The sequence below is a fragment of the Arachis hypogaea genome, chromosome 1 (assembly GCF_003086295.3).
Source record: "Arachis hypogaea cultivar Tifrunner chromosome 1, arahy.Tifrunner.gnm2.J5K5, whole genome shotgun sequence".
Lineage (NCBI taxonomy): Eukaryota > Viridiplantae > Streptophyta > Magnoliopsida > Fabales > Fabaceae > Arachis > Arachis hypogaea.
In genome coordinates this window covers 53573359-53589302 of record NC_092036.1, presented here as the reverse complement: position 1 = coordinate 53589302, position 15944 = coordinate 53573359, and the positions used below count along the sequence as shown (strand labels likewise).

Below are 15944 nucleotides of genomic sequence, written 5' to 3'. Positions count from 1 at the left end.
CGACGCACAGTGAGACAGATGAGGATGAGAGAGAGAGAGAGAGACAGAGAGAGAAAGGATAGGAAGACGAGAGAAGAAGATGAAGAATACTCAGAGGTGTGAAGGAGAGGGTTTCTGAACCCAGGTAAAGAATAATTTTAGTTTTTTATTTTTTTAATATGTTTACTTAAGATGAAGAACAATTTTGATTTTTTGTTCTTTTAATATGTTTTTATTTTGTTGTTTCAACTATTTGAAATTATAAAATTAAGATTAATTGAAATCTAAAATTTGATTAATTTAAAAGGATATTTTTGTCTAATCAAATAAAGTAAAGATATTTAAGATTTTTTATAAAATTAAATATAAAATATATTTTTATTTTAATTTAATTAAAGGGGTATATTAGTAAAAGTGGTGATCTAATATATATTTAAAAAAGAAAAAATTAAATACTAATGTAAAAAATAAATAACACATAGCTTGTTATTATTTATCCATATTTTAAATATATCGGTACGTATGAATTTATCTTCGTACCATAGCAATCACCTTTTAATTTACTTGTATGTCATTTTTTGGTTTCTCCATCTTTTCTATATATAAGGCCGCTCCATTATCATGTTCATCTCCCCTTTCCTTTCTAGGCCAAAACAGAGTATCAGTGTTGTATCAATCAGCTCTTGAAATACAATACCTACCACAATTAACCTCCTTCGAAACATTACCAATAAAGGGAAAAAGAGAAAAGTTCTATATGGTTGCCGACACCATAGCCATCAACTACCACAACGACCGGATCTTACCCGAACCGGATGTCTTCATTCGCACCTCCGCCGGAACACGTATTCCTGCCCACTCCAGTATTCTGGTCCGCCTTCCACTTTCCATTTATCTTTTTTCGTCTTCAATTTTCATTTTTTTTTCTATTGCTCACGTTTTTTGTTTTCTTTCTTTTATTTATTCCTAAATCTCAGGCTTCTGTGTCGCCGGTTTTGGAGAACGTCATAGACCGCCCGCGAAAACATCGGAGCTCCGAAAGAATCATCCAGATTCACGGCGTTCCCTGCGAAGCCGTAGCCGTCTTCGTCACCTTCATCTACACCTCCAGGTTAGTTAGTAAGTTACAGCTCAAACAAGAAACAGCATTCTGTTTTTTTTTGGCCGTGAAATGATGGGGACTCCCCTGTGGGGGTGGTGGTGCAGGTGCACGGAGGAGCAGATGGACAAGTACGGGGTTCACCTGTTGGCATTGTCGCACGTGTACAACGTGCCGCAGCTGAAGCAGAGGTGCACGAAGGGGCTGGCACAGCGCGTGACGGTGGAGAACGTGGTGGACCTGCTTCAGCTGGCGCGTCTGTGCGACGCGCCGGATCTAGAAGTGAGGTGCATGAGGCTGCTCATGCGGCACTTCAAGGCGGTGGAGAACACCGAAGGGTGGAAGTTCGTTAACAACAACGATCCCTTGCTTGAACTCGATATCCTTCGCTTCATCGACGAACACGAAACGGTACTAATAATTCAACCAATTATTATATCACATTATTGATCTAATTCATTAATAATTGACTATAAATTAAAGCTTCCTCAGATGAATCAGAATAATGTATCAATTCATTACCAGCTGTTGAACGGAACTAAACATGCCATATTTTTTATTTTTTAATAATTCTCTGCTTTTTGCTACAAATGCACGCCATAAATTCGATGTTACATATTTTTATTAGGCACCTATTTAAATGAACAGAAATTTTTGATAACTAAAGAAAATCAGTCAATTAATAAATATTAAATAAAATAAATTATGGCTATTTTTTTGTTTATCTAACATTACCCATGAACGAAAATATTAAAATTATATTTTTATAAAGATATTTTGTTCAAAGTATAATTTATTTATTTAGTCACACTTTTAAAAGACAATATTTTTATAACATCAAAATCTAACCTTATATTACAATTCATCATTTAATAATAAAAAAATATTTTCATACCAAAATAATTCCAAAATCTTCGTTCACTTTTTATTATGTTGTCTCAAAGTTCTTGTACTGGTAAATTATTGCATTACCATCCCATTACGTTACCACTTACTAGCCTTGTGAAATTTACGTGTTTGATATGCGATATTTTTATTTTATAAAACAAAGTAAAATATAAATCAAATGTAAGAAATACTTGTTGGAAAGCAAAACATACGTAAGTAATATCACTAAAAACGTGCAGCTTAAATATATTATTTATTTATTGTTAGTATTTAGAATCAAATAAAAAAGTAATGAAGAAATATAAAGGTTCACTATTGTTAAAAAATGATGAGTGGATATAAATGAATGATTTTACAGAGGAAAGAGAAATGCCGGAGGCACAGGGAGGAACAGAGAGTGTACTTTGAGCTAAGCGAAGCCATGGACTGCTTGGAACACATATGCACCGAAGGCTGCACCGACGTTGGGCCATGCCACGTGGACACCAGAAAGGAGAGGAGGAACCCCTGCAGCAGATTCGACACGTGTCACGGCCTCCAGCAATTGATTCGCCATTTTGCCACGTGTCAGAAGAGGATGAAGCTGGGGTGCCTTCGGTGCAAGCGAATGTGGCAGCTCTTCAGGTTACATGCCTACGTTTGCCAGCAAACTGATTCTTGCAAGGTTCCTCTTTGCAGGTAAATTTTCTTTTATTCTTTATTTTCCATGGTCAATGAAACATAACATATTAACACATGATGGACTTTAACATGTTCTTTATTCTTATTTCTAATTTTGACTTTCTACCCATTTACCAATTTTTGAAGGGAGAAAAGTAGTTTCTTGCAAATCAAGTAGTTCTAAGACTTAGGAGGTATTATTTTTAATAAAATTATAATCATAAATAAAAAGCCAAACGGGGTTTGAATTGTAGTTCAAATGATTCCGTCAAACGTGATATATATCAACAAGAGATCGATGTTCAGTGCTTTTTTTTTATTTTTTATTTTAGTTCACCACGTGATGAATTAATAATTAATATTCTGCTCCGTTCCCGATTCCCATCATCTGAAGAGTCACACCTTTGGTCCTTGTTAATTAGGAATTCAACTAAATAATTTGATAATATAAGAGAAAGTAGTGATTGTGATTTGTATAATGTACAATTACTTTTTGGTCCCAGGCCAAGGTGGTGTTTATTGAGGAATAGACTAGCTAGCTGACTAGTTTGCACGTTTATGAGTAGCAATTGAACCATCTTAGTTTTTGTACTTAGTATCATCTTTCATATGGAGAAATTACGCCAGTCAATAGTCACTGCTGTTTCCCACTTCTCAATTGGAGAAACCAGTATACTGACGCAATTCATAAAGTCCATACACAAGGAAGAAACATTGGTCCATGCAATTAAGCAATATTATTAGACCTACTTTCATTTTGGGGAGTATTGGTTAAATAACCATGCCAAACGCATGTGCCCATCAGTATTTTCCTAATGGCTCCACCAAAGGGATCATATTATTTAGGATTTTAGGGGTTAAAAACAATAAAATACTTTTCGGAGGGCGGCGAAGTCTCTCACTAATGGTAAATTTCTATGGAACTGATGACCCAACAATTTTATACTGAATTCTCTCTATTTTTTTATTTATAGTTGTCTGGATTCTTTAGATATAGATTTAAGATTTTTTTATATGTAACTTGAATTGTCTAGTGGTCAGTTGATTACTAGTCTAGTACATTTAAGCAAGTATTAAAAATTTAATCCCATTTTATATATATAATAATTCATTAGCTAATAATTCATTAGCTAACGATAAATTTTTAAATAAAATTTTAAATCACAGTAAATTTATTAGATTAAAAAATATTGTTAAAAATTAAAAAAGATATTAAGATTTTTTATTCAGATGAAATAATTTATAAATTTACTACAAAAACTTAAAATATAAAATATAAAATGTAAAGAGAATTAGTTTTTTTTTAAATTATAAGTGAAATTCGAAACTTCTATTTTAAGTTATTTAATTCATTTACAAATAATTGAAGTAACAAATGATGTTATTATGTCAATCATTGAAATTATTATTTACTCAGGAAATCAATACACAAATGTTGACATCTATCTTCAGGCGCTCATCTTAATATCATGGTTTTTATTTGAATATTTTTATTTATTTCTTAACTTTAAGCTCCAAGTGGTTTAATAGCGTCAATTTGGGCCGGTGGTACACCTTTATTTAGTTCATGTCATCATATTGTCATTATCTTGGTTCTCTAAGTTCTAATCTTTATGATGATGGTCCTTATCTTATTCTATAGTTTTCTTATGATAATGGTGCTGCATGTCTTATCAGACCATACTTTCAATGCCTCTGATATTTTTTTTTCCTTATTCATGTGTCTCACTCTCCTTTATCACAGGCAAATTCAATTGAAGATGCAACAAGAGAAGAGAAAAGACGATTCAAAGTGGAAATTACTAGCAAAGAAGGTAGCCTCAGCCAGAGTCATATCATCTTTGTCTCTTCCAAAGAGAAAGCGTGATGAGGAAACTAAAGTCACCATGGACAATAATGGCTTCACAAGTTTTGAGTTACATTGAGTTTTATTGCAATATGATATTATCGTATATGTGATAATCAATTTCGTGTTGAAATGTAGGTTTTTTTTTTTTTTTCGGGGAAAGAATATTTTGTACTTCGTAGAGACAAGAGGTTCTAGGATATTATTATATGAACCTGTTGTCTTTTGTGTCATTACTAGGGAAATGGCAAGTTGAGAATTGTATATTTTCTTTATTGTAGACAATATGGAAATTTAATTATACTATATGTATATTAAAATTAGTCACAAAAATAAAATGTATGTTAAAATATAAAATATATATTAAAAATAAATTATATATATATATATATATATATATATATATATATATATATTGATTGATTTTTATGTATAAATAATATTTTTTATGTAAATTATACCTCCTTTGGTAGTGTTCGCATAAGATTTTATGCGAATTTGAAGTTGGTGATAAATTTGCTTGCTCTTCTTTTGTGTATCATTAGTTCATTACGGTTTTGCTTATTAAATAAAATAATATAGTTGTGTATATTAAAATCAGTTATTAAAATTAGTTATTAGAATAAAATATATTAAATATAAAATATATATTAAAAATAAATAAAATAATATATATTTATTATATATTTTTAATTTTACAATTAAAATATGTTACATGTTATTTTTTATTGTAATTGGAATTAAATTTTTTTTTTTAAAATTAAGAAATTTTTCTCTTTTTTATACTAATTTTATAACCAAAATGTGTCAAATATCATTTTTTCATTGTAATTAAAATTAAATCTTTCTCTCTAAAATTAAAAAGTTCTCTCCTCTCTTTCCTTTCTCTATCTCTCTTATTCCTTCAACCATTCTATCTATTTTATATATCATTATTAATATTAATATCAATAACTAATTACTAATTTGACAATCAAAATGTGCAACATGACATTCTTTAATTGCATTAAAATTAAAATTGAAATATACTTATATTATGTATCATATATTACTATCTAATTTAATAATCAAATGTGTCACATGACACTACTCTCTTATTTAAATTGAGCGAAAATATTTTTTTCAAAATCAATAAACTCTCTTCCTAAATTATATTCTCTCATCCACCTCTCTCAATTTTTTTATTTCTCTCTACTGTTTTTACTCTATATATAATTTATATTTTATATTAGTAATTTTGACAAATCAAAATATATAATTCAATATTTTTTATTACAATTAAAATAAATTTTTTTCTTTCAAAATTAACAAACTCTCACTCTCACTCTGGTTCTTCATCTTTATCTTTTTCTCTCTTTTCTTTCATTCTCTATTTTTTCTACTTTTCTTTTCTACAGAAAACAAAATTAACAAAATAATATAATTCAAATAAAAATTATTATTATTATATAAATATTTTTTAATTTTAAATATTCACCACTTATCTTTCTAATCTATATATTTTTATTTCTCTTCTTTCAAATATTTATTACATATAATAATTTGAAAAGAATACTAATGCTATAATTAAAAGTTAGAATCAAAATTCAATTGTTTTAAAAAAAATTAATTTTGAATTAATTTTATAACTATCAATATAATTATTTTATGCTAATATCTAATTATACTTTTATATACATAGAGGAAAAAATATTATTTTTAAATAATAAATATAAAAATTAATTATTTTTATTTGTGCAACAGACTTAACACCTAATTAAAGGGGTAATGTTCAAATTCGTCCCTGAAAGATCACGCGATCTTCATTTTCGTCCCTGAATGAGTTTTTTAATCAAATTAGTCCCTAAAAGATAAACTGTTAGCCAAATTAGTCTTTCCGTCAATTGGATGATGACGTGTCACGTTAAGTGCCACGTGGCATGATGATGTGACACGCCACGTGACAGGTCAATAACACGTGGCACGCCACGTGACAGGTCAGTGACACGTGGCATGCCACGTGTCACTTGACATATAAAAAAGTTTTCTATTTGTCAAAATAGTCTTTGAAAGTCCAGACGTAAGTTATTTTCATCTTTCAAATTTTAAAAATTAGTCAAACTAGTCCTTATATAATTTTTTTATAATATTTTTTATACTACTAATTTTAATATTTTTTTTAAATCTTAATAAACAAAATTTTCTTTACATAAAATAATAAAAATAATTAAATTTTTATAAAATTATTTTGTCATTTGTATTTTAAAATTTTACATTTTCAAATTATAATTTTTTATGTGAATTTTTTTTATTTAAATGAGTTTATCAAATTATTGTTGATTATATATTTAAAAATTTAATATTTTAAATTTTACTAAATAATATAGTAATTATTTTAAATTTTAAATCTTTTAAATCTTTTAAAATTATAATTTTTATTATTATTTAATTTATATAGTAAAACTCAATAATTGAAAAACTGGTTTATGGAATTACTTTTTGAATCTTAATATTCTAATATAATTTTTTAAATATTTCATTTAAAATAAAAGGAATTTTATTTTAATACGAAGCATATCTATTTATATAATGTACTAGTGCAGAGTAGTCTGTGTTATGCATAGGTATAATGTTTCCTATTTCATTTTATCTCATTGATTTGTGAAATTAAAAGAAAAATTATATAATCTATCTCAAATATATGAAAACCACAAAAATTTATTATGATGTTTACATGTATTACGCTTAAGAAGCAATTCCTTTATAATAATAATAATTAACCAACAAATTTTCAATATTTTGTAAAGTTTGGAATTGAAGCAAAATTTGTGGATCTTCTTGAATTTTGACTCTAGTATCACTACCATTATCTCCTATATATAAGTAATACCGTAATGGAAAAAAAAAGATGTAGTAGAAAAAAATAGTGGTATAACTTTGTTTAGGTTAACATACATAATTTTGATTTTGAGCATATAACTTTGTTTAGGTTAATAAATACATACATTTCAATTTTGAGTATATATATATTCCAGCAAAATGTAGTAATGTAACAAAAAAGGTTTTAGAATAGAAAAGAATAAGAGAGATTTTGAAAAGAATTAAAAGAGAGATAATTTTATGAAAACAAAATAAAAAAATTATATAAGGACTAGTTTGACTAATTTTTAAAATTTGAGGGATGAAAATGACTTACGTCTGGACTTTCAAGGACTATTTTGACTAATAGAAAACTTTTTTATATGTCAAGTGACATGTGGCATGCCACGTATTACTAACTTGCCACGTGACGTGTCACGTCATCATCCAATAATTGATGGAAGAACTAACTTGATTAACAGTTTATTTTTCAGGGACTAATTTGATTAAAAAAATTATTCGGGACGAAAATGAAGATCACGTGATCTTTCAGGGACGAATTTGAACATTAACCCCTAATTAAATATAAAAATATACACGTTAAATTGTTTCAAATTTTAAATAACGAATATTAAAATTAATTGTTAATAAAAAATTAGACATTTTCATATAAAAATAATAACTAAAAATCTTATTATTTGATTTTTTATCTATAACTACCTTAGTCTTCTTAATCAGAGAATTTTGTCAATCTACGACTTTTTTTTTTGTAAAAGTAGTTTGATTTTATAAATCTTTTGTGTCATGCATAATTTATACTGTCATAACAAAATGGATTATAATTTTAAAAAATGTATATTTCCGTAATGTTATTACGGATAAAAATACTAGTATTTATATATAAATATATAATGACTAATTTTAGTGATTAATTTTAATGTATAAATAACATTTTTATAAATCAAACTATAATTTCAAATTTTATTATCAACTCGTTATATGGTGATATACTGATATAACCATCTTATTTCTTATAGTAATCCCCCCCCCCCTTCAGTATATATGCTAATTTTTTAATAATTAGAAATCAGAAATCAATAGGCAATCCATATTCTGCGCGAATGCTATATTATTTATATTTTACTGTCTAATTTATTAAAAAATAAAAATAATATTTAATTCAAATAATATAAAATAAATCTTTTAAAATATTAAAAATTTACTTTAGAAAAAAAGTTACACAAATTCAAGCCTCAAAATAGTCGGCACTAGAGAATTGTCTCCTTTTTGTAAGAGCCGGACAGGTTAATAAACCAATAAAGTGACTGGTTTATTAGTTTAATGGTTCGACTAAAATTCAACCGAAATTCAACCGATTTTATTAAATATATAATATAATTATTAAAAATTCAATATACAACTTTAAATATACAAATTCAATAATTTCTTAATTAATAAAATTTAGAAGTTTATAATTTGACATAATAATTTATTCATATATTATTATTAAAATTCTATAAAATATAATTTTTTTAACTAACTTCTAAATTATAACAAAATAATCAGCAAGAAAATTCAACTTTTAACTCAAAAAATGCTTTGGTACAGAATAAATTATTGGTTTAAATTAATGATCTGTGTCTAAAGTTCATTCCAAGCTAGACAATGTCCATGAAAAGGTAATCCAACACTCAAAGCTGGTTAGAGATCTTATCTCTTCTCTCTGAGTATCGACTGGCTACTATTTGGGAGGAACTTCAATAAAAGAAGAACCGAGGCAGACGAATAAAAATTGGTCATTGTAATAAAAGGTTAGAACCACAAACTTACAATTAAAAATTTCAATCCATCGGCAACGAAAAAAATTTACAATTACAGCAAATTTCAACAACCTTTCAATCTATTCAACAATAAAACTCAGAAAACTTAGAATCACAAACTTACACTTACACTTAAAAATTTCAATCCATCAGTAACAAAAAAATGTCATAATCCGCTGGATGTTGCAAGAGAGTACCTCAAAAAAGTGTTAAATAAGACTCACATTCATAAAAAACTGACTTCAGCTTCATCATGGCTTGTGAAGTTTGAACCCAAAAACTCTTAGAATATATCTCTGTGATGGTTTTTGTGGCTTCAGTTGTCCATACGTCATGAGGAAGAGGTGTGGAAATGTTGTCCCAAAGTATGCTCCATCAAAATCTAAATGGAGTCAAGAAAATTTGATAAATTCAAGATACTATGATCAACATCAATTTAAAAAAAATATAAAGCCAAAACAGCAAAAAATTACAGCCATCCTAAAACACATGGATAGACAGCATAGTAAAATACAATAATCCCAGAAATCACATGGAATAGCAAAAAGGAAGTATACCTAGAATTTTGAGTATAACAAACAATCAATAAACTGAAAATTGATAGAAAAATGGAATAGGCCGTCCTCCAAAAATATCTTATTATCTCCAAAGAAAGTATTCAGTTATCTTGGATTTTTATAGCAAAATTTCAACAAAAACCTTTCAATCTATTCAACAACAGAACTCAAAAAACTCAAAATTCAAATCCAAATCTAGAGAATTTAGAAATATAAAACTAACCAAAACAATCCAAACTTAATCTCCAAACTAAATTCAAAATCACATGAGCAGCAATCCAACTCATAACACAATCCCAATTCAGAAGCCAGAATCTTAGAAATTAAAACTGAAGAAGCAGTGGCTTAATTATTACCAGAGACATAGCGAAGGAGGAACGGCAGTGGCAGAGTAAGCTCGGAAGAGGATCATTTTGTGACGGCGAGGCCCTGAGCAGTGATTTCACGGCGAGGCTCTGGGTAGAAATTCACGGAGTAGAGGATGCGCTTGAAGAGGATTGAGTAACCGTTTGCATGACATAGAGGAGAAGAGGATTGAGGACGAGGACAACGATGGAACCCTCTGTCACTGCCGACGACAACGATCACAGAGATGGTGAACACAAGAGTGGCGGCGGCTGGGAGTGATGATGGCTGGTGGGACTTCGCGATGAGCAGAGACGGTGAGGAAGAGAAGAGTGGCGGCGGCTGGAGGACTGACGGTGGCTAGTGGCCGGGGCTTCATGACGGTGGCTGGGGGCTGATGGTGGCAATAGTGATTTCTCTCATAGGTTAGGCAAATTAGGGATTTTGGTTGGAATGTGAGAGTGAGACAGAAGGAAAAGGGTCGGGTGTTTTGGGAGGTGGGGTTTTTACCTTTTTTTTTTAGAAATTCGGTCTTTTTTAAAAAATTTGACTGGTTCAATTGGTTCACCGGTTCGTTTGGTTTTTAGACCGATTTTTTATAAAATAGTTTTACGTGTTACTCGGACCGGTTCTCGATTAACCTAGTCGAATCGACCGATCGAGTCCGGTTTTCAGAACTAATAAGTAACGATGTCATGTCTTCCTAAAATCATGTTTAAATTTGAATTTATAAAAGCTGAAGTATGTTTACATAATAATTAAGGAAAGTGTTTAAGGAACAGATAGAATCATATTTTTGGGACATTATCATGGAAGATGGGACTTATGGCTGTGAATGAGATGCGCTTTTGAATTCTAAACCATAGATAATGGCCTCCACATTAGTCCCACATTCGTATTCACTGCTAGGGTCATATGAAATTAACGTGTCTCATTGCTAAAACTAAAAGGAAGCTCTTTAAAAGCTCTCATTTGACCAATATATACTAAAAGGAAATGCACTCAACATGGAATAATCTTCAATTAAGATATTTAATCTGTTGGTGATTGTTCCGGTATCCTCTAAAACTTAGAGGGAGGATAAATTATTTCTCATCTATTCTATTATATAAAAATCAAATTTCTATACTTAATGATAGAGCTAACATGACATGCTTTTGAGAATGTTTTTCAATTTATTTCTTTTAATTCTGTAAAGCAAATCAATTATAACTAATGAATAATATCAATTAATTAATTTGATTAGACATTCAAATATCACAATTTATTATAATTTATATAAATTGATTAATTATTTGATTTGATTTAATTGGAATAAATATCAAATTATTTTAGTAAATAATAAATATGATAACGAAATACATGAATTAATTTAATTAGTTTATTTTTTTCAATCTCATCTATTTATACGAGATTGATGATCGAATTTTCTATCGGTAAAGAAATTCACAAATATAATCGTGTTGTAAGTATAGTTTCTAAACTAATGGAAAATCCTTTCGTGCAAAAGTTTTGGTTGTCACAAGTAACAAAACCCAATAAAATTTATAACCGAAGTATTTAAACCTCGAGTCGTCTTCTCAATGAATTACAGTGAGGTGTGTTTTATTATTGGTTATGGAAAAATATCTTTTGGGTTTTTTGAAAGGTTTGAACAAGGAATTTAGATGGCAAGAAAATAAATTAATAACTAGAAAAACTCTTGACAAGGTAAGAGGACTGGAAATCCCATCCTAGTTATCCTTATCAGTTGTGATGAGAATTGTTTATTGCTCCCACTTGGTCAACCTCTAACTATGAAGGTAGGTTAAGTGGATAAATCAATTTGATTCCTCAAGTCCTAGTCAATTCCTAAGAAAAGACTAGAGTTAGGGGAATTCAAATCAATCGGTAAAGAATTCTAATTTTCAATCATCAACTGAGTTTGATAACTCAAGTGTCACCAATTACTTAACCAAAGCTAAGAGTGTAAAAAACTAAATAAAAATCATATATCTGAAATACCTCAAATTGCATTAATAAAAGAAATCAAATCTAACATGGAAAAGTTCATAAATTAAATTGGAAAAATAAATAAAAGAAACATTAAACCTAGAAATTGAGAAGAAGAAATCATAAATCCTTTAAGAGGAATCCTAATCCTAAATCCTAAGAGAGAGGAGAGAGCCTCTCTCTCTCTCCCTCTCTCTCTAAAACTACATCTAAAAACTAAAATTGTGAATTATAAATGTATGTTGTGTATGAATTGTTAAATGAATGGATGGATTCCCCCACTTTATAGCCTCTAATATGTGTTTTCTAGGCTTGGATCTGGACTGAAAAGGGTCCAGAAATCGCTCCCAGCGGTTTCTGTAAATTCTGCAGATCACACATGTCACGCGTACGCGTCATCCACACGATCGCGTCATCCAGCGTTTTTCCTCGCCACGTGTACGCGTCGTCCACGCATTTGCGTCATCCGTGCAGATTTCAATCCGCGCGTTTGCGTCAGGCACGCGAATGTGTCACTGCAATTTTCTTTAAGACAAACATAAATCAAATTCCACTAATTCAAACTATACAGTAAAAACAGGTAAATTTGTAAGAAGACAGCTCATAAAAGCAGGGAACATAGGATCAAGCATTGAACCCTCACTGATGGTGTATGTGCACTCTAATCTCTCTACTGTATAGGGTAATCACTCTATCCTTCTCTAATCTTGCTTTCTAAATTTTGTTCTTCTCCTAACCAATCAACAATATTTAATGTACTAATACAAACATCATGAGGTCTTTTTAAGATTGTAATGGGGCTAAGGTAAGGGTAAGGGTATATATATAAGGCTAAGTGAGCTAAAATATGAATCTTTGACTAGCCTAAACTCTCACCTAGTATACATACACTTTATATAACTCTAGAATCATGCCTAGCTACCCATAATTTCTCACTTTGCATTACATACTCATGTGTCAAATTTTCTTTTAATTTTTATCACATATGCATTGACCTTTAATTAAACTTAGCATTGGGGTAATTTTGTCCCCTTATTTATTTATATATTTATGGAATATTATTTATTTATTTATTTATTTATTTATTTATTTTTTTAAATAAACATAGCTTATCAATGCTCATGGATTTTTAATTTTTCTAGTTTCACATGAGTAGATACCCAAATTTCCATTATTTTATCTTGACACATTCCCTTATTAACCCTTATTCCCACAATCTTTCCATACTTAATTAACACACAATTTCTATATTAAGCTAACCAAAGATTCAATTAGGATATTTAATTGTTTTTTCTCTTAAGGCTAGTAATGTGGTAAAATATAGAACAAATGGGATTAAAAGGCTCAAAGTGGCTAACAAAGGTAATTTAAAGGTTAGGCTTATTTGGGATAAGTGAGCTAAACAAATAATGGCCTCAATCATATGCATGCATATAACACATTAAACATTAGACATATAGGATGAAACAAAATATAAATTACAATCATAGAGAAGTAAACACACAAGAGTAAAATGTTTATGGTTAAATAGTGTAACCATATAAATAAGCTCAAAAATCTCACGAATTGTGTGTTCTTTATCTTAAAACCATGTTCCAATTACAACTTTAAACAAATTTAACACAAAAATTTTGATTTAAATTAATGAAAATTTTCAAAAATAGGGTCTTAAAAAGAAACTCATTATATTTTAACCAAATAGAACATGCATGCAAATAACCTATTATTAAACAATCTATCCTATCCTAATCAAAGGAAAAAATAACTAATTATCCTACTTTATTGATGTTAGGGAAGAAAAGTTACCTCTGGAAGTCAGGTACTGATCGACCTCCCCACACTTAAGGCTTTGTACCGTCCTCGGTGCCATCTGTTAGGAACAAAGGGGAGCTGGTAGCAGTAGCTCCACAGTCGGAACCGTCAGTAGCTCTTTGAGGTATTTGAATCAGCGCTGGTTGCGGCGCTCTCGTAGCTCCGCTTTCTGTACTTACCGGTCCAACCTCTCTAGGATCTGATGGAGCAACTGACTTGTTGAAGGTGCTTGTGGTGTGGAAGGAGGAATGTCTTCAGCCTGTTCTGCAGGTTGGCTGGTAGTGGCTGCTGGAGGTCTGATATATTTTCCATTAGGGATGTATCGATCACTCCGTGGAAGCATTGCTCTGGTGTCCCCAGTCCTGTAGGAGACGCCGGCTGCTGAGACGAGATCGGAGACCAAGGCGGGAAAAGGTAAGTTGCCCACAATTTGTACGTGTCCCATGGCATTCCGGATGTGTCTTGGTAGGTTTAGAGGCTGGTCTGTAATGATACACCAGAGTAGAACAGCCATGTCTGCAGTGAAAGAGGACTCATGAGTGCTCGGAAAGATGTAATGGGACATAATCTGTGCCCATACTCGAGCTTCTAAGGTAAGTGTGAAAGCTGATATTCCCTTAGGGCGGGAGCGATGGTATCCATAAATCCATCTGCTGCCAGGTTGTGCGATAACTCTGAGAACGGCGTCCCAGTCAAATTGGTATGTCTGGCGCCTAAGTGCGGCTACTTGAAATGCATCCAGTCCTTCTGGAGCAGGGGGAAGATCTAAAGCTTGTTGAATGTTCCTCTTCTGTAATGGAGACTTACTTCTGACGGACATAGACAGACTGCAGGGTTGGCAAGTGAAAGTTGGAGTAGAATTCAACTACCCATGATAGATTAACCTGTCGTGGTTGTCTCTGTAAGAATCCCCATTGTCTTCACTCAATGCGGGACTCAACAAATTCAGTAATTTGGGTTGGGAAGATGAGAAGGTGCTCATTGTTATAGTTCCTTTCCGCTAGAATGGGGAACATCTGCTCACAGTAGCAGTTAGTGAACCACGCAGCGTCCTTTGCTGGAAAAGCTTTTTAGTTTTCATTGACCTTGATGATCCTCTTGATTCGTTTTGTTGAGGGCTTAACCGCTGTTGAAGATGGCTCTGCCACCAAGGCACGTTTTGTTCCTCTCCTTGCCGGTGGTTTGGGAGTAGCTTTCTCTTTACCTTTCTTGGTGGCCATCTTGAAAAGAAAAGAGTAAGGACTTTAAAACTTCAAGGGTTAGAGCAAGGAAGAGAGCTGGATATGTGATAATCAATGCACGGTAAAGAAGGATGTCGTTATCACATGGTCATGACTACATGTAAAAGTTCATCAATGGCAATAAAACAAGTGCATGTAAGGACAATTAAATGCAAGACGTTTATTGGCATGCTGGCAAATGCATGAGTAGCATAGATCAAGCATTCAATGTCCAAGTTAGATTACCAAGTCTGTCAAACTAACAATCTTTTTGTATTGACAATTATATTTAATTAATAAAATATAAAAGGGGTTTTGTGAAAAACAGGCCTTAAAGTAGTAGGATAACATAAAAATAGTGCATGATGCCATACGGGCTTTTTCACAAACACTTAGCATGCATGGTAAATAGGTTATTGAAAGTATTAAATTGAACATGCAAGCAACCCTATAAAAAGTAATATATAATTGTCAAATAATTTCTTAATAATCCACAAGCAAAATATAGAAAATAAAGACCCAAATAAATTTTTAACACCAATAAAAAGGGTTTTTTTTTTAAAAAAGGAAAAAGAAAACATAGACAATGAAAGTAAAAAGAAAAAAAGAAGAAAACATAAAAATAAGAATAAGAATAGAAAAGTAAAGAGGGAAGAAGGAAAGAAAAACCTTGATAATGGTGGTGAAAAAAGAGGAAGTAGAAAGTGAGAAAGAAAGAAGGAGGAAGAAGGGAGAAGAAAGAAATAAGAAGGGATAAGAAAAATTAGGATTTGGGGAAGAAAAGACAAGATGTTTGGCTGATCTGGATAAGCTGTGCACCGCACGTGACGCAGACGCGTGAGTGATGCGGTCGCGTGGTGTGCGGTGTTTTCAAGTGTCGCGAACGCG

At 30.9% G+C, this 15944-nt stretch overlaps 1 protein-coding gene across 1 annotated transcript; it reads left to right on the top strand.

Moving 5' to 3' along the window:
- The first annotated feature begins 501 nt into the window (after positions 1-501).
- On the top strand, positions 502-4810 carry LOC112804183 (BTB/POZ and TAZ domain-containing protein 1). The gene is made up of 5 exons (XM_025847533.3): positions 502-850; positions 957-1090; positions 1186-1489; positions 2325-2644; positions 4371-4810. The coding sequence occupies exons 1-5, from the start codon at positions 548-550 to the stop codon at positions 4549-4551; spliced, it is 1242 nt and encodes a 413-aa protein (XP_025703318.2). The 5' UTR covers positions 502-547; the 3' UTR covers positions 4552-4810.
- The last annotated feature ends 11134 nt before the right edge of the window (positions 4811-15944 follow it).